Below are 25512 nucleotides of genomic sequence, written 5' to 3'. Positions count from 1 at the left end.
AGGCACTTCCGGCTTCAGGGTGGAGGTGGGGGGGCAAGGAAAGAGCCGGAAGGAAAAGGAGAAAAGAGCAACAATATCATTGAGTGCTGTGTGTGTGAGAGAGGGGTAGGATAGAAACCCTCCTCCTGCCTCACCATGCGGCTGTCCTGAGCTGTTTTTCCAGCATCAGACTCCCTCCTTGTCAAGTGAGAAGCAGATGAGGTAGGTTACCCTCGCTGGGGGTTTTCACTTTGTTTCTTACCTCCGTTTACGCTCAGCGTTTTCACCAGCATTGACTGAATAGGTTTTAACTAGGCAGCAGTGGGTACGACAGATGCTGGAGATTAGAGTCTAGATTAGAGGGGGGTGCTGGAAAAGCAACAGCAGGTCAGGCAGCATCCGAGGAGCAGGAGAATCGACGTTTCGGGCAATAGCCCTTCATCAGATTCATTCCTGATGAAGGGCTTTTGCCCAAAAGGTCGATTTTCTTGCAGTGCTTTTCCAGCACCACTCTAATCTTGACCCTGAATAGGTTTTAATCCTATTCCAGTCCCGTTTTTTTCCCCCTCGCCCCGCTTGTTTTTTTTTAAACAGAATTGGTGATAGTTGATGATTTTTAAGGGGAGTGAGCGGACGCTGGTTTCGGGATGAAGAAGCAAATCGCTATCGGCAACTGAAAGGTTAATATTTTAGCTGGGAGCTGTGGCTTGACAAGGGAATGGGAGAACTTTTGAAAGTCCATTATTTGGTTGTGACTAAGTGGTGGCAGTGAACTTTGACTGAACTGTGCATTTTCTACTTGTATTTTATTGAGTTTTTTAAAAAAACTTCAAATATCAGATTTGAGGGCGAGGAACTGGGCTTTAATTTTGTCAGCATTAGTTCCCACTTACTCTTCATGAGAAATTATTTGTGGAGTAAGATAATTGCTGTTTTGTGGGTGGGTTTTGTTGCTAGTGATCATCTGTTGGAATATCATGCTGTCATATTTTCTGCATTATGGTAACTCTACGCTGATGAAGGGCTTTTGCCCGAAACGTCGATTACCCTGCTCCTCGGATGCTGCCTGACCTGTGCTTTTTCAGTACCACACTCTCGACTCTGATCTCCAGCATCTGCAGTCCTCGCTTTCTCCTAACTCTACGTGACAGTTTGTCGTACTTTTGTTTATTTGCTTTAATCTCTCCCCAACTAGAGCTCACTATCTCAAAATCTTGTATTTCCTTCATCATACTTCCTCTTGTTGCATGCTAAAATAACAAGTCATTTAGCCATCTGTTGCCTGCCATTGTGCCCATTGTAGCTAATTCTGCTTTGTGTATGCCTTACCGTTTTCCCTTTACTTTGCCCAATGACATTCTTGTCATCAAACGAATTTGAGGAGGTGACCAGAGTTGGAATGTTCATTTAATTGCTTTCCACACAATTACTAGCCTCACTTAGCTTTCACCATGTCCTGTTTGTTTCAATATACAGCATCTGCAATATTTTCTTTTGTTTTCATGCTTGATCTGCAATTTTCAGTATAATAAGGCAGAATTTATGTGAAAATTGCACACATTAAGTTAGTCTGTCAGAGTTCACAATGGAGCAGACTGTTTCCTGTTTGTGGTAGGAATACCCAAATTGTTTTGTGCTTTCTTATTTTATATAGCTATGGAAGGTTCAAAGTCTTCAAGCTCCACCATGCAAGTGAGCTTTGTTTGCCAGCGTTGTAGTCAACCCCTAAAGCTGGATACATCCTTCAATGTTTTAGATAGAGTGACAATTCAGGAACTCACAGGTAAGAAATTGCAATACCTGTATTTTTCCATTATTGTTAGTTTTTAAGTTACTGTCCTGTCTCTAATTCTGTAGGCTGAGAGTTCAAGTCCCATTCGAGTCTGAAATTTAAAAATTTGATTTGACCCTCAATGCAGCCCTTTCTTGCTACTATTTAAATCAGCGATTCTGGTTAGCGGCCCCCATCTAGAATCATAGAATTTTACAGTACAGAAGGAGGCCACTTGACCTATTGTGTCTGTACTGGCTCCTGAAAAGACTACCAGCTGGTCCCGTTGTCCAGCCCTATCTCTGTAACCCTCTAAATTCATCACTTTTAAATATATATCCAACTCTCTTTTGAAACCTCCACCACTCTCCGAGGCAGTACATTTCAAATCATCATAACTCTGTGAATAAAGAGGTTTCTCTTCATGTCGCTTAGTTCTCTTGCTGATGATCTTGTAACTGTGATCCTGAATTACTGACGTACCAAATAGTGGAAATAAAATATCCTTCTTTACCCTGTCAAAATGTGTTCATAATTTTGAATACCCAAATAAGGTTATCTCTTGATCTTCTCTGGTCCAAGAAGAATAAGCCCAATTTCTCTAATCTAAAATCCTTCATTCCTGCGATCATTCTCATAAAATTTCCTTTGAACTCTAACCTGGATTTCAACTTCCTTTCTTAAATAAGATGCCAAGAGCTAAATGCACGACTCCTAATGTGGTCTGACCATTGATTTATAGACATGTAGCATCACTTGATTGTTTTTACATTCTCTGTCTCTAGTTTTATACCCAAGGATCCTGTAAGCCACCTTAACAACTATTTTAGATTACCTGGCCACCTTCATGTGAACCCTGAAGTCCCACTGCTCTTCTATCCCCTTAAAGTTGAACCATTAAGCTTGTATTGCATCTCAGTGGTTCCTCTCCCACAATGCATTACCTCACATTTCTCTGCACTGAAATTCATCTGCCAGGTGTCTGCCCATTTGGCCAACTTGTCAATGTCCCTCTGAAGTCACTCAGCATCATCTTCCCAATCCACTAATCTCCTTATCCTAGTATCATCTGCAAGTTCAGAGATTTTGCCCTCAATACCCATCTCCAAATCACTTATATAAATTTAAAAAGTCCCAAAATGGATCCCTGGGGAACATCTCTCTCAACTCGTGTCCAGTCCGGGAAATGCCATCTGTGACTATCGTCTTCCCCATATTTTAGCCAACTTCTAAATCATGCTACTGTTAATCCCAAACATTTCTAAATTGCTAAGGAACCTGTCATGTAGTACCATATCAAATGCTTTCTGAAAGTCCAAATATACAACATCCATGGCACTGCCCTCTACCACTGCCTTGAAAATGAACTTTATTATAGACATGAACTACTCTTGATAAAGCAATGTTGACTCTCTGTATTAATCTATTTTTCTCTTGGTGTCTATTTACCTTGTCCTGTATTCTGACCTCCATCAGTTTTCCCACTTGATGTAAAACTGACAGATTGGTAGTTTCCTGGGTTTTCCTTTGCTGCCTTTTTAAACATGGTGTTATATTTGCAATCCTCCAGTCTCTTGGACTCGTCTTGCGTTCAAAGTGGCCTGGAAAATTTCAGTCAATGGCTCTACAACTTGTTCCCTTACCCCTCTCAGCAATCTTGGATGTATCCTGTTTGACCTGGCTACTTCTCTGCCTGGAATGCTGCCAACCTTTCTGGCACCTCTTCTTTATTTACATCAAATCCCTACTGCGTTGGGACAGGCCCTTTGGCCCACTAAGTCCACACCAATCCTCCGAAGAGTAACCCACCCAGACCCATTCCCCATTCTATTATCCTATAATTACCCCTGACTCATGCACCTAACCTGCACATTCCTGAATACTATGGGCAATTTAGCATGGCCAATTCACCTAACCTGCACACTTTTGTGGATTGTGGGAGGAAACCAGAAAATGCAGACATGGGGAGAATGTGCAAACCCCACACAAACAGTCGCCCGAGGCTGGAATCGAACCCTGGTGATATGAGGCAGCAGTGCTAACTACTGAGCCACTGTGCCGCCCCTTAGTTTATCGTATACTATTTGGTTGCTCAAAACCGCCATTTTCAACTGAGCCATTGTCACCATTTTCTACTTTGGTAAAGGTAGAGCTAAATACTCACTTAGGATCTCTGCCATAGACTTTGCTTCAGTGAGCAGCTTACCCTGCTAATTCCTTGTGGGACCCACTCTACCCTTCATTAATCTTTTGCTATTAATATGTTTGAAAAACATTTTACTATTTGCTTTAGTGCAGCCTGTTAACTTTCTCGTTCCAGCCTTAGCCTATTTCTTGTGTTTTAACTACTCTTCCGATTTCTATTATCATAGAATCCCTCCACTGCAGAAAGAGTTGCAGTTGGCCCCTTGAGTCTGCACCAACCCTTTGAAGAGCATCTTACACAGATCCAGTCCCTGTCTTCTCCCTTTAACCCAAGCATTTTACCATGGTAAATCCTCCTAACCTGCCCATCTTTGGGCTATGGGAGGAAACTAGAGCACCCAAAAGAAGCCCACACAGATACGGGGACAATGTGCAAACTCCAAACAGACAGACAGTCACCCAAAACTGGAATCAAATCCAGGTCCCTGGCACTGACAGCAGCAGTGCTAGCTGCTAAGTCACCTAATGATATTGCTATTATTATTCCTGTAAACACACGCCTCCTTTTTCTTTTATTTTCTCATCAATATCCTCAGTTATCCAGTGAACTCTGGCTATAGATGCACATAATTCTCATGGGTATGTACTTCTCATGGGTATGTACATACATCTCTCTTTTGAAAGTCTCCCATTTTCCATCCACAAAATGTTTCCAATCAACGTACTCCAGTTAAAATTTTGAACCTTTAAAATCTGCCCTTTTCCGCTCTGGGATCTTAATCCTTGACTGATTTTTTAAATCATTTTCTGACTTAATTGTAATAAGGTTCAATATTGCTATTTCTCAAATGCTTCTCCACCCTTACGTTCTCCACTTGGCCTGCCTCATTTCCTAGGACCACATTCAGCAAAGCTCCCTCCCTGGCAGAACCGGAAGTGTCCTGTTTTAGAAAGTTCTCCTGCACACATTGCAGGAAATTTTCCCCTTCACGCACCATGCCCTGCCTTTATTTCAGTTTGTCCGAGGGTAATTAAAATCATCAATTATCACAGTCCTGCAAATTTCCTTAATCTGCCTACAAATGCTCCCTTCTATTTCCTCCCCAGTATTCGGAGGTCGAGAATAAATAGGCAAAAAGGTGCTTGCTACCTTCCTATTTCTCATTTCCAACGATATATATTCATATCCACCATAGCTACTTCCAGCTTGGAGAAAAAGATCCCAAGAAGTGTTCATTCCGCTCTTTTCAATATACATCCCTCAATCTATATCATAAAAGCAAATTTATCTTCAAAGTTTGTGAGAAGATTTGTAGCTCGGGTGTTCATTGTTGTGGTTCTGTTCGCCGAGCTTGGAATTTGTGTTGCAGACGTTTCTCATCTCTCTAGGTGACATCCGTAGTGCTTGGGAGCCTCCTGTGAAGCGCTTCTGTGATGTTTCCTCCGGCATTTATAGTGGTTTGTCTCTTGTCACCTAGACAGGGGACGAAACGTCTGCAACACAAATTCCCAGCTCAGCAAACAGAACCACAGCAAATTTATCTGGTTATCATTGCACTGATGTACACGGGGGTGGGAATGGGGGAGGATGTAGTAGGTTGGGGAGAGCAGGCAGTGGTGGTTGAGTCTCTGGGATGATCTTTGGAGGGTTAGTGCAGACCATGTAGGGATTCTATGATCCTCCATTATAGTCCAACATAAATTGTACTTGGGTACAATATACTGATCAATCACCTTACTGCAAACAGAAAGCTAATAGATGTGATTAGTATCCAACCTGATTATGTTGGTGTTGTCTTTGTACATTGACAGTACGTCTGCATTTTTGTTTGATTTGATGAGACAAAGTGTGAGTAGATTTGAACTGAAGTTAAAGCTGCTTATAGCAAGGAAGTGCAGAAAGCCCAAGGGAGTGAATCTTTAGAATAGTTGGCATATTCTGGACATATCATGAGACCAAAGAACTATAATGTTTTGAGTAGGAATTCCATGAATGAACAGAAATGTTATTGTCGTGACAGGGCTTAGGAGAACAGAGAAGTGGGCCCTAGGATGTAGTAGTTTAGATTAGAGTGGTGCTGGAAAAGCACAGCAGGTCAGGCAGCATCCGAGGAGCAGGAAAATTGATGTTTCGGGCAAAAGCCCTTCATCAGGATCTAGTATCTTTTTTGAATTTAGTCCACACCCCTACCTCCATATATCATCAGGTTTAAGTCCTAAACTGGGAAGACTACATATTTATTTTAATGAATTCTAATAAAATAAATGTTATCATTCACTTGGATACAACTGCAAATTTCTATACTACTTAATACAAGAAATATTTCAGACACTTGATGAATCAGTGGGGAGATTAGTGAGAAATACTTGGGTTTTGTCAGCAAGGAGGAAGAGGCATGCATTTCAAGAGGGATTTTTAGAGCGTCAGGCCTGGTGATTGAAGGCAGTGGTGGGGGGAGGGAGGGAGAGAGAGAGAGAGAAAAATGAGTGAAAGAAGCTACGGAAATGTGTGTGGAATAGCATGATAGAAAAGTCATTCAAGAAGAGTGAAAGTACAAGTTTCATCATAAACACTTTGAATGAAGTGCTATACAGGAGCATAGGTGATATTAATGGTAACAGTGCCTTGAGACAGGTGACTCTCGGGTACTGGCTCAGCTTTATGCAACTTTTTTTAGAATGTAGCCTATCCTTTTCCCTTTCTCAAAAAATGTATTCTAATCATTCAGGTACGAGCTGATATCCAAACCTATCGTTTCATAGGGAATTTTAAAAAAAAAGTTTAAAAGCAATTAATATTAAAAGACCAGTATGCTGAAAGTTATCCTATTTTTTTTTCCAGCCCCTTTAGTTACAGTTACTCCTGTAAAACCAGAAGAAGATAGGGTGGAAAATGGTAGCTCTGCAGAGGTAAGAACCGAAGTAGCTGTCTTTAAATAAATTCAATTAAATTCGATTTTCGCTGCTGTGTATCTACTTTTTAATTGTTAAATATGCTGGTATGTTGTGTGTTGCTGAAATATACTGAGTGCATCATGTCCTGGGAATAACCTGTGGAGGTAGTAAATGTATGGATTGTGCCATGTATAAACAACATTGTGAACCTTTTTGTATTGGTGTGTGTGGTGGTATTTTACAGCTGCTTTATGATACATTTTTTAAAAAAAAGTTCGATTGCACTTTCCAGATAGGCAGATCACTTTCTTTTCTGTAAAATTGGAGCTTTTAAGGGGAGGGATTTGCTTCACATCCAAATTATAGAACAAACTAGAAAAATGCAAATAATGAACACTTCCAGAATATCTATTTTGCCACGTGGAATGTCAGAATGGAGCAGTGCTGTCTTGGAGATGTCATTAAATGTGGCCATTGAATGTCAAAGTCAAGAGTGTGCTGCTGAAAAAGCACAGCAGTTCAGGCAGCATCCAAGGAGCAGGATTATCTTATGAGGCTTGTGGGCCGGGGGGCTGAGAGGTAAATGGGAGGGGGGGGTGAGGTAGATGAAGGTGGGTGTGGAGCGGATAGATGGGAAAGGTGATGGACAGGTCAGGAAGGTGGTGCCGAATTGGAGGCTTGAGACTGGGGTAATGTGGGGGAGGGGAAATGAGGAAACTGATGAAATCCACATTGATCCCATGTGGTTGCAGGGTCCCAAGGCGGAATATGCAGCATTCTTCCTCCAGGCGTCGAGTGGTAATAGTTAGATGGTGGATGGGGCCCAGGACCTGCATGTCCTTGACAGTGGGAGGGGGAGTTGAAGTTTCAGCCACGGGGTGGTGGGGTTGGTTGGTACGGGTGTCCCAGAGATGTTCTCTGAAACGATCTGCAAGAAGGCGTCCCCTCTCCCCAATGTAGAGGAGACCACATCTGGTGCAACGGATACAGTAGATGACATTGGTAGAGGTACAAGTAAATTTCCGTCGGATGTGGAAGGATCCTTTGGGGCCTTGGATGGAGGTTAGGGGAGTGGTGTGGGTGCAGGTTTTGCACTTCCTTTGGTGGCAGGGAAAAGTGCTGGGAGTGGGGTGTGGGCTGGTGGGTGGAGGGAAGAGGATCTGATGAGGGAGTCCCAGGGGTAATGATCTCTCCGGAATGCTGATAGGCGTGGGGAGGGAAATATATCTCTGGAAGTGGTGGAGAATGATGTGATATATGCGGACTTTGATGGGGTGGAAGGCGAGGACCAGGTGAGGTTCTGTCCTTATTGGGTTGAGAGGGGTGGGGTTCAAGGGCGGTGGTGCGGGAAGTGGAGGAGATGTGCTGGAGGGCATCATCAACCACATGGGAAGGGAAGTTGTGATCTTGGAAGAAGGAGACCATCTGGGATCAGAGGAATTGGGTATAAGGGATGGTGTTTTTACAGGAGATAGGATGGGAGGAGGTGTAGTCTAGGTAGCTGTGGGAGTCGGGCTTGTAGTAGATGTCCATAGTTAGTTGGTCACCAGAGATGGTGATGGGGAGGTCCAGGAAGGGGAAAGAGGTGTCTGAGATAGTCCAGGTGAATTTGAGGTCGGGGTGGAAGGTGTTGGTAAAGTTGATCAACTGTTCAACCTCCTCATGGGAACACAAGGTGGTGCCGATGCAGTCATCAGTATAGTGGAAGGACAAGTGGGGGCTGGTGCCGGTCCAACTGCGGAAGATGGACTGTTCCACGAAGCCAACAAAGAGGCAGGCATAGCCTGGTCCCATGTAGCTGCCATGGTTCCCCTTTTGAGTTGGAGGAATTGGGAGGATTGGAAGGAGAAGTTGTTGAGGGTGAGGACCAGTTCAGCCAGGCAGGTAAAAGTTGGAAGAATACTAGTTGGGACAGCATGCCAGGAAGAAACGGAGGGCTTGGAGACCTTCGTCGTGGCGGATCAATGTGGACAGGGACTGGATGTCCATGGTGAAGATGAGGTGTTGGGGGCCGGGGAAATGAAAATCTTGGAGGAGGTGAGGGGTGTGGGTGGTGTCCTGAATATAGATGGGGAGTTCCTGTACTAAGGAGGTCAGGACTGTGTCAAGATAGGCAGAGGTGAGTTCAGCAGGACAAGCACAGGCTGAGACATTGAGTCAACCAAGGAAGTCAAGTTTGTGAATCTTTGGTAGGAGGAAGAATCAGGCAATGCAGGGTTTCAGGTTGACATTCACATTGAATGTCAAAGATCCTGTGGTTCTGCAGGGGGAACAGCCAAGATTCTCTTGGTGTCTGGACTATATGTCTCCAACCACTAATACCACCAGAACAAATTAATTAGTTATTAATTCAGTTGTGTTGTATGTAAAGTGATTTGGCTGCAGGACAATTATTTTATTTCAAAGTAATTCATCCAGTAAAGTGCTTTGCACTGTTTCAGTTGAAATAAGGAGCTATTTGTATCGATCTTTTCTCTCCAATAATTTATTCTGTAATATTTCACAAAATATTATTTTAGTTTTGACACAGGCAAGAAGGAGAGATGAACATGATTTTTACTGTTTTCCTCTCCTATCTATATAGGTTTTAAAACCTAATTTCTTTATAACCTTTTTTCCTTTTAAAAATAGGTGGTGGTCTGTTTCCCAAGCAGCCCAATTTAAAATGATCTACAGCAAGTTCTTTAGGATTAAAACAAAGTAAGGTTTATTACTGCATTCAAAAGCCAAAGGAATGGTTTGTGATGCATACTCTCTCACACATGCACACAAGAAAGGAAAGAGGAGGGGTGGGAGGGGAGAAATAAACCAGACTTATAGGAGATAGTGAGACCAGAGACAGGTGCTTAGCTAAGGTGGGAGGTACTTACTCCTGATATTATAAACAGATTATCGAACAAAAATCAAGCTGTATCCTAGAAGGAGATTTAAACAAACCAGCAACTTCAGTCATGTGACTAGTTTTTGGTTAAACCGCTTAACTAATCGGTTTTAATGTCCTGCCCCCATCTATTGTATTTTGGACGAGGTATGTGAAGTTGTTGGGGCCATATTGAACGATAATGGACTTCAATGGTCTCCTTTTTGCTCAGAACTGACTGGGATAAACATATCGTATATTAATCCTTGATGTTGGCTTGGGTGGAATGGTCATACAGTGCAGAGTATCATATGCCAGGAAGTGTTGAGTTCACTTTTGTCCAGGTACTTGCTAGAAATTTATGGAAGTAGCCAACTTGCTCATTCTGTTTGATAGCATCCATTTTAAAATCAAGCAAGAGTTCATTTAAAGAAAATTTAAGCATTAGAATATTATATGAAAATCTTTCTCTTGCCCTCTGAGCATTACAGTTTTAAAAAATAAATTGTGTTCAAAACATCCAACAGTTGGTCTTCATATTGGCTTCACTTAAGGTGTTTTATTTTTTAGGAAGCTTGCAGAGAAGGTAAACCAGATAGTGTTTCCAGAAAATATATACCTCCTGCTCGGTAAGGACATACAATTTAACTTTCTATGTACTAAACCAAGTCTTAACTTTGCTTTCAGCTTTTAAATGGTGATTAATATATTAAATTCGGCCATGCTGATGTTTCAACTTATGTTTCACATGCCTTGATGCAAGGTGATGTATCATGTGATATAAGTAGAACTTTGAACTTCATAAGCTGGGAGGGAAGATTCGAGGCCAGGTCATTTGGCTTGTTCTTCCATGTTTCTTTCTTCTGGTTTAAGAATATTCATCAAAGGGGCATGGATCCAGTTTGCTCCATGGCACCTTGTCTTCAAAAATGGGGAAGAATAAGTTGAAAAATTTGATGTTAAAAAATATCCTACAAAGTAGTAAAATAGTATATTTTCAAATTAGCATTTTACTTTTTTTTTGATGATAGTATTCTCTTCCAGAATTACCATGATGTTCTATTGAGCGAGTAATTGTTTTGCATGTTGTGGTGCTGAGGTGTACAGGTTAGAAAGATCCTACTTTTGAAATCTCTTATGCTGATACTGAAGGGACAATAAGAATGCTATTTATTATTTGCATCATTTAGAACGAGGATGAGTGCTTACTTATTATTGTAAACCAGTGACACATGGTGGAAGTGAAAATATCTCTTAAATTGAAGAGAGGATGTAGCTTTGTCAAGGTACAGTTGTTGGGTAGTTGTACTTGTTTTGGTGCAAGGTTCACTAGATTGATTTCTTGGATCAAGAGATTTTGAGAAAGTTGCATATCCAGGGAATGAGAAGAATGAGAATAGTGTGAAATGGGTAGAATGCTTGATACTATCAGGTTGGATTTTGAAAGCTATTTCCCCTTGGTGTCGAGTCTAGAACTAGGACTCAGTCTCAAAGCAGGGCAACATTTACAAACAAGATGGGGAAAAATATTTACTGAAGGAGCTGTTTTCTTTAGAACATTACAGCGCTGTACAGGCCCTTTGGCCCTCGATGTCGTACCGACCTGTGGAACTAATCTGAAGCCCATCTAACCCACACTATTCCATTCTCGTCTGTGTGCCTATCCAATGAACTATTAAATGCCCTTTAAACTTGGCGAGTCTACTACTGTTGCAGGCAGTGCATTCTATGCCCCTACTACTGAGTAAAGAAACTACCTCTGACATCTGTCCTATATCTATCATCCCTCAATTTAAAGCTCCGTCCCTTCGTGCTAGCCATCACCATCCAAGGAAAAAGTGTCTCCCTGTCCACCCTATCTAATCTTCTGATTATCTTATATGGCTCAATTGTCACTTCTCAACTTTCCTCTTTCTAATGAAAACAACCTCAAGTCCCTCAGCCTTTCCTCATAAGATCTTCCCTCCACACCAGGCAACATCCTAGTAAATCTCTTCTGAGCCCTTTCCAAAGCTTTCAAATCCTTCCTTTTTAATGTGGTGACCAGAACTATACACAATACTCCAAATGTGACCACACCAGAGTTTGTACAACTGCAGCATGATCTCATGGTTCCGACACACAATCCCTTTACCAATAAAAGGTAACACACCATATGCCTTCTTAACAACCTTCTCAACCTGGGTGTCAACTTTCAAGGATCTATGTACCTGGACACAGAGATCTCTATGCTCATCTGCACTACCAAGAATCTCTCCATTAGCCCAGTACTCTGCATTCCTATTACTCCTTCCAAAGTGAATCACCTCACACTTTTCCATATTAAACTCCATTTGCCACCTTTCAGTCCAGCTCTGCAGCTTATCTATGTCTCTCTGTAACTTACAACATCCTTTGTCACTATTCACAACTCTATCGACCTTAGTGTCATCTGCGAATTTACTAACCCATCCTTTTATGCCCTCATTCAGATCATTTATAAAAATGACAAACAACAGTGGCTCCAAATCAATCCTTGCGGTACCCCACTAGTAACTGAACTCCAGGATGAATATTTCCCATCAACCACCACCCTCTGTCTTCTTTCAGGTAGCCAATTTCTGATCCAAACCGCTAAATCACCCTCAATCCCATGCCTCTGTATTTTGTGCACTAGCATACTATGGGGAACCTTATCAAACGCCTTAATGAAATCCATGTACACCACATCAACCGCTTTACCCTCATCCACCTGTTTGGTCACCTTCTCAAAGAACTCAGTAAGGTTTGTGAGGCATGACCTAATCTTCACAAAACCGTGTTGTCTATCTGTAATCAACTTATTCCTTTCTAGATGATTATTCTAGATGAAATCTTTGGAATTCCCTACTGCAGATGCTCTAATATTATTTATATTTTACTGAGATCAAAAGATGTTTGAGTAAGGGATGAAGGATATGGAGATAATTTCATAATACTATAAGAAATAGAACAGTTGTAGGCTGTTCGGCCCTTCGAGCCTGCTCTATCATTCAAAAGAATTATGGCCGAAACGACATTCCTCACATCCACTTTACTGCAATTTTTACGTAACCCTTTATTCCCCTACTGATCGAGAATCCATCTGTCTCAACCTTAAATGTACATGAGGACTCTACCCTCATAGCTCTCTGTGACAAGGAATTTTAAAGATTCTCAACCCTCCAAGAAACAATTCCTCATCTCAGTCTTAAATTGGCACCCCTTTATTCTGAGACTATTACCTCTGGTCTGAGACCCTCCTGTGAGGAGAAGCACCCTCTCAGCATTTACCCTGTCAAGCCCCTTAAGAATTCTGTATGTTTCATTGAAATCACCACTTCTCATTCTCCTGAACTCCACTGAGCAGGGTCTCAACCTAATTAGGCTTTGCTCATAAGACAATCCCTCCATAGTTTGGAATTCTGGTAGAAGATCAGTCATGATTTTATTGATGGAATAGGTTTGAAGGGCTCACCTGCTCTGCTTCTCAAATCTCATGATACCACTGTATTTATGTCTTGCACTTAAGTGTTTTGTATACTTTGAAATACAGTATACTCTGTGTATTTTGGAACCTTATCCGCCAGTAGTTAAGGGAAGAAGAGAAAATGGGGGAAAATCGAAAAATACCTCTATCTTACTCTTATTACCTTGACTTGTGTCTAAATGTTTGGACATTTCATTAAATGGTTTACAATGAATTTGTGAAATTATTCAATATTGCTGAATAGATGAAAATTATCATTTCAAATCCTAAATCAGGCATATAATTTAAAATACTTTAATAGTTTTCTTAGAAGACATTTATTCATGTGGTTAATTTAGTCAAGTTATAAGATTCTTTGTTTATGGATGCAATGAAAAAATACTATGTTTTTATTTTCCACAATTAGTGGAACAGCATCTTCTAATTTAAAATAGCAGATGTGTTTTCTTGAGGTTTGAGATTATTTGGAGAATGGCTATAGAAGTTTAATCTTTTATAGGATGTTGTCCACAGAAAGTGCTAATAGTTTTACTCTCATTGGAGAAGCTTCTGATGGTGGCACAATGGAAAACCTAAGCCGAAGACTCAAAGTGAGTTTGTACTTTATTTGGTCTGATAACTATTCATCACTGTTTACTTGTGTATATAGCAAATATTTTCAAATTATACATTTTAGTTTTACAGCAAAACACTCTTGTACATGAAACAGTGTGTGTCTGTAAAATACTTTCAAACAGACCCCTCTGCTGCACTGATAATGCTAGGTCAGATTGCATAGTCTTATCCAAAGTTCGTGACAACTTCAGGAAATAATATTCCACTCAAGATTTTCAATATATGATGGCTATTTTTTAATACAGTTTATCTTTATTCAAATGAATTTGTAGACACAGTCTTCAGTGTGTTTTTTTTTTAAATTAAATTAATTTCAAAAGATAGAAATGCTTCTAGAACTTAGATTATAGAAACATTGGTAAAAATTGAATGGCAGATTTTGAAAAGAAACTTATTCTTCAAGTTGATTTCCCATTCCTTGCTCTGAGGTAGTCTGGGATCTGATTATAGTTGTGATGTTTATCATTAAGATGGAGGGGTGTAGGTTTCAGAAAAGGTCTCTATATTCCAGTTAAATCCCTCTCCTGCTTTGTGGCCCAGGAGAACTGCATGTTTATCCTGCTGCATATTACTTCTATGAAAATGGCTTTTACTAATCTTGGCCCATCACTGGGAAAAGCCCCACATTTGCTGAGCTGCTCAATGCAAATGCAGGACCGGTACCTGTTTTTTGGGAGAGCTTTGTGACCATCATAAGATGTTTAAGAACCCTTCCCCTTCACTAATTCTCTCTCTCTTTTCTTCCTCCTCCCCCCGCCACCACACCTTGCAGAGATTGAGAACATCAGGGCAAGTTCAGGGTGAGCCACCACCTGGGCTCAATGCAGGGTGAAATCCTGTAGGAAGGGAAAGTTGTCACCTTATTGTGAGGATGCTGGCATAGTGGTAATGTCACTGGACATAGTAATCCAAATTGTTAGGCAAATTCTGGGACGTGTTCAAATCACACCATAACAGGTGGTGAAATCTGAATTCAATTTCAAAAACTAATATTACTAGTAAGCTTGATGGTGACCACATAACCATTGCTAATTGTTTAAACCCATCTGGTTCACTAATGTCTTTTAGGGAAGGAAACTGCCATCCTTAGCTAGTCTGGCCTACATGTGACTCCATACCCACAGCAAAGTGGTTCACACTTAACTTAATTAAGGATAATCAATTAAATGCAGGCCTCGCCAGTGATGCTCACATCCCATGAATGAGTTTTTAAAAATTGCCAATGCTAGATCTTGCTGGGGGCATACTAGGAGATGTGCATGCCAGTTACTTTAATTGTGTCGTCCATTTAAATGTCGGAAATTCTTGAACTGGACAGGTGATGTCCTGTTGCTTCATGCTTGTCCATCACATGGTCAAAATAGGGATACAATGTATTGTCAAGCTTACTGACTCATTAAGACGAAGTCAAATTTTGTTACTTCCCACATTTTAATTTCTGTATGTTCTAAGTGAAAGATTAAAATTGTGTATATCATTAAATGATGTGGGTACTTGTTATTAAATAGGTGACCAGTGATCTGTTTGACATCATGTCTGGACAGACAGATGTGGACCACCCTCTCTGTGAGGAATGTACTGATACACTGCTTGATCAGTTGGACCAGCAACTGAATGTCACAGAAAATGAATGTCAGAATTACAAGTAGGTTACTAATACTATCTCTATTGTATCCAAAACTTATACAAGTATTGTCATCTAGATTACTTCCACTTGAAAAATATAAAACATTGATCAGAATCAAGGCCATCATGTTCCATACATTTTAAAGCAGTTAAATGTACCCAAGAAAAAGCTTTTATTTAATACCTGAGAATAATATTTTCAAATCTACATTTCTGAAGCTGATTGTGTGATTTAGAGTTTTGGTGAAATAGAATCCACTTGACGAGGATGTTTATATGTTTTTGATGCAGGAACTGTTTAGAGATACTTGAACAAATGAATGAGGAAGATGAAGAGCAACTGCTGCAAGAGCTGAAAGCACTGAACTCCCAAGAGAACTTTTTAATTCAGGAACTTGAAAATGTAGAAATGAAACGGAAGAAGGTAGCAGATGATTTGGCTGAGGTTAGGGCAGAGACAGAGAGACTCCATCAAGAAGAAGCCCAGTGAGTAGACCAGGTTTTCATGTAAAAGTACAAAGCAGTATGCACAATAACTGATAGTGCATGATATTATTGCTTTCCTCACTAATAGTATGTATGAAACAGGCTTTTTGTTGCAAGATTTTAACATTCTTCTCTCTAAAACCAGAGATACTTGAGGAAAAGGGAGGTATATAATACATCCCAGATCATTTGCTCAACAATGACACTCAACCTGGTTCCAACCAGAAAAAAATCTGAAATACCGATGCATGTATAAAGATTACGTAAATTTCCAATCATTTATACAAGTGCAAATATAGTAACTAAAGAGGGATTCAGACATAAAGAGAGACTTAAAGAAATTGAGTGTTATTTTCATCTCTACATTATGTATACCAGTACCGAAGATTCATAGCACTTCTTCATTGTTTTGGTTCTTTTATTAGTTGCAGCATGAAATTGGTTCATTTTGAAAGTTTTCAAACTCTTTTAAACTAGAATAAAATGCAAGAAATCAGTCTTTTTTTTTTGCTCTTGTATGAATTGTTATGTTGAAGGTACCAGCGGGAATACTCTGAATTCAAAAGACAGCAATTGGAGCTTGACGATGATTTAACAAGTGTTGGCAATCAGATGCGATATGCTCAGATTCAGCTTGATAAACTCAAGAAAACCAATGTTTTCAATGCTACGTTTCACATATGGTAAGAACTAGTTAACTTTACCTGTATTTTTATTAGATTCTCTACAGTGTGGAAACAGGCCCTTCGGCCCAACAAGTCCACACCGCCCCTCCAAAGTGAAACCCACCCAAATCCATTCCCCTACCCTATATTTACGCACCTAACACTGGGCAATTTAGCATGGCCAATTCACCTGACCTGCACATCTTTGGATTGTGGGAGGAAACCGGAGCACCCGGAGAAAACCCATGCAAACACAGGGAGTATGTGCAAACTCCTCACAGGCGGGAATCGAACCCAGGACCCTGGTGCTGTGAGGCAGCAGTGCTAACAATTGAGCCACCGTGTTGCTCAATAATGAATTTTAATTGCTGTAGGTGTCATCCATAATCATCCTGTATTTGGATCAATATATTCAGAGGCTACATTTTGTTCATTTAACCTGAACATCCTGACTTGGGTAAGTCTGTGATGACACAATAGCATTTAAGCACATGTAGTCTCTTACGTGTGGCAGGACTGCATGTTCACCATATTGTTAACTTAGTTCCTTATACATTTTTGTTTGCTTTCCTGTTTCAACATCATACGAGGCTGGCTAGATTATTTTGAAGTCTTTATATTAATTTTTTTTCCCTTCCTTCACTAACTTGAGTCACGGACATTTCAGATCGAAAACGGGATGAATCATAGCTCACTTTTTGTTTGTACTTCTGTATTAACTTTTTGTTTTTCATTACTGGACAATATTAATTTCAGGCACAGTGGACAGTTTGGCACCATCAATAACTTCAGACTAGGACGTCTACCGAGTGTTCCTGTGGAATGGAATGAGATTAATGCAGCTTGGGGGCAGACTGTGCTGTTACTGCACTCACTGGCTAACAAGATGGAACTCCGATTTCAAAGGTGCATTTTGAAATTGCATAAAGTCTGTACCATTTGTGTAATGATGAGTTTTGAAGTAAGACCTGTTTTGCTTGGAATCATAAATGCCAAATGAAAATTGTCTTAAGAGTCTGAACAAAATTGACCTAATTCCTAATAAAACGTTTCAAATATGAGAAAATAAAACTGACAAACGAGAAAAAACTGAGTCTAGACTTCAGCATTTTTAAATAAGGAAATATAAAGATTATATTTCTGGTCCCCATTTTATAATTATTTTTGCTTAAGCATTGCTTGATGTAATCACAGAACTGAGAATTTATTGCTAACATTGTTTTTTGCTAATTTAATTATTTAGCATTTACATGATATGTTTTGGCAATTTTGCTATTTCATTATATTTAAATTGGCATCTTCACATTTCAGCTTCCTCTCTGTCCTTGAGATGACTCTCTGCTCAGGGATTATTAACATATGGGAAGTGGATTTCCCGGTCTTTGGAATTTGTGCCCAGTACGGTAGAGGGTCAGAAATGTGCACAGAAAGTATGGCCTAATATCCCAAATATTGCAAATTTATTTTACTTGATGAACCTGTGCAGGGGTTACAAAAATATGGAGGAAGATTCCGTAGACGATTGATTAGGTCAGAGAAGGGATGACTCATTATTGAAGTAAAATAGGAGGTAGGAGATCATGCGATGGTGTCAAACTGGGATTGGAATCTCACAATCAAATAGAGTTCTGACCACTTTAGTTTGGTCTGAGACAGTTGCCAAGAGGGTTTGATTTTAAAAAAATTGTTCTTTCCAGTGAGAGAATTTCAGCACATTTGACACTAGAGGTCAGACCAGGAGTTTGACAACATATATATTGGGAGGGGAGGGAGCGAGACAACACCATCAGTGATGTTGAGTGAAGTACAATTGGATATTGTGGATATGTGTGGAATTTTTGATGTGGTTTTAATTTACAAAGTGTAGGTGAGGAACAGGAGAATACAGTGAATAATTCCTTTGAAGCCACTGTTAACATTGTTGTTGGTGACAGCACAATTGAAGGAACTTCTTCAGCAACTGCTACACATGTAAGAGTGAATCTAGGAGAAGTCTAGGTCCATTCAACTCTACCATGGAGAGGTGACTTTGGTTGCCTGGACTTTGGTCTAACACATTTTAATCAGTGTGGGGAAAATGAACTTCCACTTCAAACTATGCCCTGCTTTGTTTGTTATGTGTGATTGAAAGGGTTGAGAGTAACCCTTTCTGATGTAGAAGAAACAATTCTGTCATGAATGTTTTTCCCTCATCAATAAGTTCCAAAACACGCCGATGTAAAGAATGCCTAAAAATTCAAAATATTTTAAATTGTCGAGTAAACACGCATCTTATACAAAATATTTTATCTGCTTTTATAGGTATCGTCTTGTCCCTTATGGGAATCATTCATACTTGGAATCACTTACAGACAGAGCAAAGGTCTGTACTGTGGTCGTAAACAGAGAAATGCCTTTGTGAGAATGTTCTCTTCTAGGTTCTAACAGTAAATTTAAAAATGCATTTTCTTTAAATGGGAAAACTGGCTTTTTTCAAAATGGTTTTCAGGAAGACAGAGTATTTGTCTTCCCCCACAGAGGAGAGGAGGGAGGATCAGACAAAAAGAATTAGGACCTGGGTTATTTCTGACCTTTTCAGAGACTTTGATTAGGACCGCTGAGTTGAAAGCTTATGGCTACATATAAAGTTAGCATGGGATAATCTCAATCTCAACACATTTCACCCAAATTGAACTCCACAGAGCAACTCATTTGATCTGAAGTTACAAGTTACATTTGGTATCTAAGATTACATTGAGGTATTTAGTTGAAGGAAATAATGTTTCATCCCATGCTGCAGATGACTTAAGTGTTTTAAGTTGACGTTAAGTGGAAAATAGCTTTCCACTTCTCCTATGCATTTTAGATATGTGTGTATATTAAACAATAAAATTATTTCACATGGGGAAATGTGCTAATATGTAAAAGTGATTTTATTACTTTAGTTCTCTTGAATACACTTGCGTTTGTTCATTTGTTTTCTTAAATATTATTTTTACAAGAATTATTTGAGAGTTTTTCTTTGGCTTTTAGGTGATTGTTGATTAAATGGATAGTTAATTTAAAAAAAACATATCGTGGCACTGTCATTGTAATGTAGCACAATGGGCCGTGTGTGGTGAAATGCAAGTTTGACATTTTTTTTCATTCACTAGTGACTACTTAGTTTTAGTAGCTTCTTTGTGGGGGAGCAGAATAATCCTAGGCTACCCTTGCATCACCTAGCAATCTATGCAAACCAGAATTCACCATTTTGTTTTTAGTTGCAGTTGTTATAGGGAATGGGAGAAAAGATGGTGCTTACCCTCATAAATTAAGAAGGATAGACTTGGCTTTTAAAAAATATTGTTTCTTCTAACTTGGTCATATAGGAGCTGCCATTGTACTGTTCTGGAGGATTACGATTCTTCTGGGACAACAAGTTTGATCATGCTATGGTGGCTTTTCTGGATTGCGTTCAACAGTTTAAAGAGGAGGTAGAAAGAGGTGACACTGGCTTCTGCTTACCATACAGGTAGATTATTAAGTACTTCAACCTAGTCTTGAATAATGTAAGAACAGTCAAATATTTCTGTTCCAAGGATGATATTACTTAATTGCATTCATAAATTTTGAGTTTACATATTTAATAAACGTTTTTATAAATTTTTTAAATAAATTATCTATTCTGCATTTGGAAGAAAACATCAGGAATAAATTGACAAACACAAGTTCTTTTACAGAAAACATCTGATAAGTCATTGTGTTTGGGTGTGACTGATCCTAAACTCTTCTTCACATTTGTGTTTTATTTAATTACTGACCCTCAAAACACTAATAATATTAATGACAATGTCCAAGGAACCAGGATTCTATTCCTATTGTATATAAAAGGGGAAACACTCAATTTACTGGTATGTTGTATCCCTGTCAATTTTGGGCACATTTAGCAAATTACATGCTATTTTTGGGGTCATCAGTGTTTGACTACAGTATACAATATGATGGCCCTTTCCATTGCTCGGATTTATTAATGCTGTAAAATTAGGATAACCTCCTTGTAAATATGGTATATATAACTGCTGCTCATGACGCAAATAAAAATCTCTCTGGGATTAATTTTTGCTTTACCTTTACTTTGAAGGAAAACTAATATTTCAGCAATTACATCCATTTGGAAATTTTCAAAGTCACTGCTTTGCAATTCCCCTCGCCTTGCCTTCAAATGTGACCATACCCCCATCTCCTTGGTAATACCTTATGGCATCTCCACTGAGGATCCTCTCTCGTAACTGTAAATTTTTTTCGAATTACTACTATTATGTACGCAAGTACTGTATATGATCTAAAAGATGTGATCAATTTGATATTCATTTTATAGTCCAATTTTATAGTTAGCTTTGTTAATTACAACATTGGGTGGCCAGCTTGAATTGCCTTTTCTTCAGCCACAAAGAGGAATAACCCCTATTCAGAACTTGATGCTTTAATATCATCATTTTATACTGTAGTTACTTCAGTAAATCAGACAAAGAAATAATCATTAAATTAACTAAGTTAGCAAAAATACAAAATAGTTTGAGTGTTGAATGAATAAAAGTAAAAGATTTGAGTACAGAATAAAGGTGTCTTGATTCATTTGTACGTAAGCTTGGTGAGAGGGGACCTGGTTTGGTTTGGTCTCCTTATCTGGGAAATAATATAATTCCCATAGAAGTGCAACAGACGTTCACCAGATTAATTCTTAACACGGTGGAATCATCCTATGAGGAGAGACTTGAGGATACTGGTTTGCATCCTCTTAAGTTAAGAAGCAGTGATTACAGTTTATAGTACACCTGTACAGAAAAAGACCTCTTGGTCCATGTCTGCTTCAGCTGAAAAATGAATTAGAATTAGCTTTATTGTCAGGTACTCACATGAGTACAATGAAAAGTTTAGAAGTCACCATTTACAGCACCATCTTAGATACAAAGGTACCTAGGTACAGATACTTAAGAAATATCAAGGGATCTGTACTTAAATTTTTCTATTTTATAAGAAGTCCAGCATAAGATTAAAATAGAAAAATAAAGAAATAAGAAATACATGATTTATAGGCATCCTATCCCAGTCCATGCCAGAGCCCTGCTTCAAGTCCAAACCTATTATGAGTATGTTGAAGTTTCAAAAAAACAAAAGAAATAACTGACTAGACAAGCTCGTGGGATGAGCCAAACAGTTTTATTCCACTTTCCAGCAGGATAAGCAGTTCAGGTGCCTTATGCAGACACCTTTCAAATGAGATAAGGGTGTCTGCCTTGAGCCTTTCAGGCCATCTGTTTCCTCCTCTCCCTTTTTAATCTTTCTATCAACATCACTGAAGCAGTCCATGTCCAAATCCAGGGTTCAGCTGAAAGGTGGAGAGTAACATTCATGATACTTAAGTGCCAAGCAATGACCATCTCCAATGGAACAGAATTTAACCATCTCCCTTGACATTCAATGGTATTAACATCACTGAATACCCCATTTCCAACATCCTGGTGGTTATCAGAAAATGAACTGGACTAACTGTGTACAGTGAGTAGAAGAGCAGGTTAGAGGCTAGGAATCCTGTAGTGAGTAATTTACCTCCTGACTGCCCAAAGTCTATTCACCATTTACAAGGGACAAGTCAGGACTGTGATGGAATACTCCCAACTTGTTACAACATTATTCAAGAAGCTTGATACCATCCAGGTCAAGGCAGCTACTTGATTGGCATTGCATCCATACTCTCCACTACAGACACTTAGTAGCAGCAGTGTGTACCATCTGCAAGGTGCATTGCAGAAATACGCCAAGCCTTCTTAGATAACATCTTCCAAACCTACAACCAGGGCCAGCAAATACATCCTAACACCACCATCTACAGGTTACCCTCCAACCCACTCATTATCCTGACATGTAAATATTATAGCTGTTCCTTTCAGTGTTGTTTTGTCAAAATTGTGAAATTCCCTTATTGATGGTATTATGGGTCTACCTACAGAACATGGATTGCAGCAGTTCACCATCATCTTGAGTACTACTAGGGATGTGCAAGAAATGCTGGACCTGCTAACAGCATCAACATCCTGATAGGTTTTTTAAAAAAAAAATACTACTAAATATATGCCTGAGTCACTAGCTTCTCTTCATGATCTAATTGAAACTTATCAAAACTCTTAGATTAGAGTCAAACAATGTTTCCCTTTTGGGGGTCTAAACTAGGAACACAGTCTCTGAAGGACAAGTCATTCTGAATGAGACGAGGGAGAATTTCTTCAATGAAGGTAGTGACTCTAAAAAAATTCAGAAACCTCAGCTGTGGAAACTGAGTATATTCAAGGCAGAGTTTGATAGATTTTTAGATGTCAATGATATCAGGACGTGGAGAAATAATGCAGAAGTAGTCAGCCATGATTTAGAATTGTGGAGCAGGCTAGATGGCCGGCTTCAATGTTCTTTCTTACTCAACTTAAAACTGAATTTAAGTAACTTGTGTAATACTTTTTTGCTGCATAGAATGGATGTGGAGAAGGGAAAGATTGAAGACACGGGAGGAAGTGGAGGATCGTATTCTATAAAAACACAGTTCAACTCTGAGGAACAGTGGACAAAGGCACTCAAATTTATGCTCACCAATTTGAAATGGGGGCTGGCATGGGTGTCTTCTCAATTCTATAATAGGTGATTAAATATTATTTCCTTATTGAATCCATACTGCTTTTGCTAAGCATTGTTCCAAGGTTTCATCCAATGTTATTGCCTGTCTAAGGTGATTCACTGTGCTTATATGTATGCTTTCCTTGAGAAATAAACTGTAAAATCATCAAATGTGACAAACTGGAGAGGTGGCTTGCACAGTGGGTTAGATGTTGAATGCGAGCATTTCAACCATGGACCTAGTTCCAAACCTGACGGAAAGAAAGTTTAGCTTTTAAAGTATTGTGTGAAATGAGTTTGGGTAGATCTAGTCTAATTCTGAATGAACATGTGGCAGTAATCCAAAGCTGCTTTTAGTGGCAATCTCATGGCAAAGTCGCAGAATAGCTGGTGAAAAATGGGGAAGGAATGTCACACTGGTACTGAAACAGAGTGCTGTTTTGATCATTTCTAGCATGTATATCTGACTTGATAACATTCAGTACCTGAAATGCAAAGAGACCTGTTCTGCAACATTAATGTCTCTTTTACCTTGATAAGCACAAATGGAAAAAAATACATAAAACAAGAAACAAAGTGACTTGTGTACTTTTTTTTTTAATTTGTGGTTGACATATGCCTGGATTTTGAGTGTAATATCCCAAATCACGATGTACTGCACCAACGCAATTGACTAATGTGCTTGAACAGACTGGAAAAATGTTGCTTTTTTTTAATGGATGCTAAATAATTGTAATATCTGAGTTGTGGAGGATTTCAAACCTAACATTGTTCCCTCTGATGTAACAGTTCAACAATGCCAAATTTTGATAGGCAAGTAGCTAAAGATTTTTGCTGTTAATCTACAGTTCATTCATGCCGTGACCTCTGAATCACATTTGAGTATGTTGAGGTGAGACTTCATAAATACGTACATTTTGGCATCAAGACGCTTTTATTTCATTGCACTGCTTTGAGTGCTCACCACTTAACCTGCAGCTGGGCTGGAGTATGTTGCATAGTTTGGTTGGTGTGGTTACAAGACATTAAGAAATTCAAAACTATGAACCACAAACAAGATGCAAGCAGTTTTTCATCAGAACCATGGGTTGACAATGCTTTTATCACACCAAAACACACTATTTTAATAATATATGTGTGTGTATATATTATATAAAGAAGTTTTATTTATAACAACTAATTTTGGCATGTTGTGCTACTGTTTGTCCAAGATGAAATGGAAACAACTTATTTTATACACTGGTGTTATGACTGACTGTAGACAAGATGCTCGTTCCAGTAGGGATACGACATTCACATTGAAGAATTAAATTTACCACTTAATCATTACATCGTTTCCAGAATCTGACCTATAGTGGATATTGTACAATAATATTATTTAGGCCAGATACAATATGCTTCTGTGAAACAGTATATAATTTCTCAGTAAAACCTGTCCACTGATCCTGTTGTACACTTGGTCTAGCTTTGCAATGTATCACTAGAAAACAAATGAAAGCTCTGAAACTGATTCACAAAGTTAAATACATAAAATAAATTTGAATGCCTGTTCAAAGCTCTAATATACTGTCTTTGACATTTAATTAAAAGTTATCTAAACAGTTTGAATGCATTTCAGGCATTTCTTTGTTTCTATCATAAACCAAGATCAGTCTTGTGGAATTTGACCATGTGGTGATTAGAATCACAGTCAAGCTGTTTTTGTTATATCATTTATTCATATGAATGGAGTGGAAATTTATTGATTAGTCATTGTTTATTCAGAAGCCTGTTGCGATTGTTTGAAGACAGAAGAAGGGTATGATGTTGTGTGACAGGATTTGGAATTGCCAGCTTATTAACATCTTGACTGTGTCATATCTTGCAAGATGGGATGTGAAATGAATAAATTTATACACAGGTGCATTGAGTATTTCTTATGAGATTGTCTGTGTGTGTGTGTTCCATAAAATAACGATGAAAGGTTGAGCACAAAATTCAGTTTCTGATTAAAACTTTACCACAGTTCATGTCGCTTCAAGCATCTTTCTCTATGCAATGCAAAGCTATACGTTCCTAAAGTATGAAGACATTGCACCTATGTTACTGTTAATAACTTCAGCTATAGTTTATAGTATGAATGTATTAAAAGATCAGTCAAAAAATGAGGAAGAATAATGGAATTATCATCAAATTTGCTCTTTATATCATCTCTTTACCAAACTTTAAAGTCCCAGAGGACCATAGGGCTACTCTCTTATTAGAGAAAGACAACTGATGATGGTTTAACCTGAGGGTCACTATGCCTTGAGCGAGGTTGAGAAGGCAGGACCTTTGTGGTGTCCTGAGTCATGTGGGAACTGAACCCTACATTACA

The 25512-nt window shown here is 39.1% G+C and overlaps 2 protein-coding genes across 6 annotated transcripts in view; one reads left to right on the top strand and one right to left on the bottom strand.

Moving 5' to 3' along the window:
- The first annotated feature begins 6 nt into the window (after positions 1–6).
- becn1 (beclin 1, autophagy related) lies at positions 7–25075 on the top strand. Of its 3 annotated transcripts, XM_043674993.1 has the most exons (14): positions 8–201; positions 1634–1762; positions 6738–6805; positions 10221–10279; positions 13637–13727; positions 15261–15397; positions 15670–15864; positions 16401–16547; positions 17286–17435; positions 18831–18891; positions 19880–20022; positions 23016–23180; positions 24005–24048; positions 24921–25075. In XM_043674993.1, the coding sequence occupies exons 2-13, from the start codon at positions 1636–1638 to the stop codon at positions 24018–24020; spliced, it is 1359 nt and encodes a 452-aa protein (XP_043530928.1). In that variant the 5' UTR covers positions 8–201; positions 1634–1635; the 3' UTR covers positions 24021–24048; positions 24921–25075. The 3 variants fall into 3 exon arrangements, with proteins under 3 accessions (XP_043530926.1, XP_043530928.1, XP_043530927.1); XM_043674991.1 differs by lacking the exon at positions 24005–24048 and having other exon boundaries at positions 7–201; XM_043674992.1 differs by lacking the exon at positions 24921–25075 and having other exon boundaries at positions 24005–24360.
- cntd1 (cyclin N-terminal domain containing 1) overlaps positions 10292–25512 on the bottom strand; it is a 29639-nt gene continuing 14418 nt past the window's right edge. The window contains exon 7 of one of the 3 annotated variants that reach the window (XM_043674995.1): positions 10292–10571. In XM_043674995.1, the coding sequence (XP_043530930.1) occupies positions 10482–10571 (90 nt within the window). In that variant the 3' untranslated portion in view covers positions 10292–10481. Of the gene's footprint in view, positions 10572–21395; positions 21880–25512 lie in introns of those variants that run through there. The other 2 variants (XM_043674997.1, XM_043674996.1) reach the window with 2 other exon arrangements.

This window comes from Chiloscyllium plagiosum, chromosome 33 (assembly GCF_004010195.1).
Source record: "Chiloscyllium plagiosum isolate BGI_BamShark_2017 chromosome 33, ASM401019v2, whole genome shotgun sequence".
Classification (NCBI taxonomy): Eukaryota; Metazoa; Chordata; class Chondrichthyes; order Orectolobiformes; family Hemiscylliidae; genus Chiloscyllium; species Chiloscyllium plagiosum.
The sequence above is the reverse complement of the archived record's forward strand: the minus strand, read 5'-3'. Positions and strand labels throughout refer to the sequence as shown.

What these genes read in the sequence shown, in the direction of transcription:
- becn1 (XM_043674991.1), top strand. Translation starts at nt 1,636, where the DNA reads ATGGAAGGTTCAAAGTCTTCAAGCTCCACCATGCAAGTGAGCTTTGTT. An exon ending in ACCTAAGCCGAAGACTCAAA is followed by an intron (nt 13,728 to 15,260) that starts GTGAGTTTGTAC and finishes GTTATTAAATAG; the next exon opens with GTGACCAGTGATCTGTTTGA. An exon ending in AATGCTACGTTTCACATATG is followed by an intron (nt 16,548 to 17,285) that starts GTAAGAACTAGT and finishes TATTAATTTCAG; the next exon opens with GCACAGTGGACAGTTTGGCA.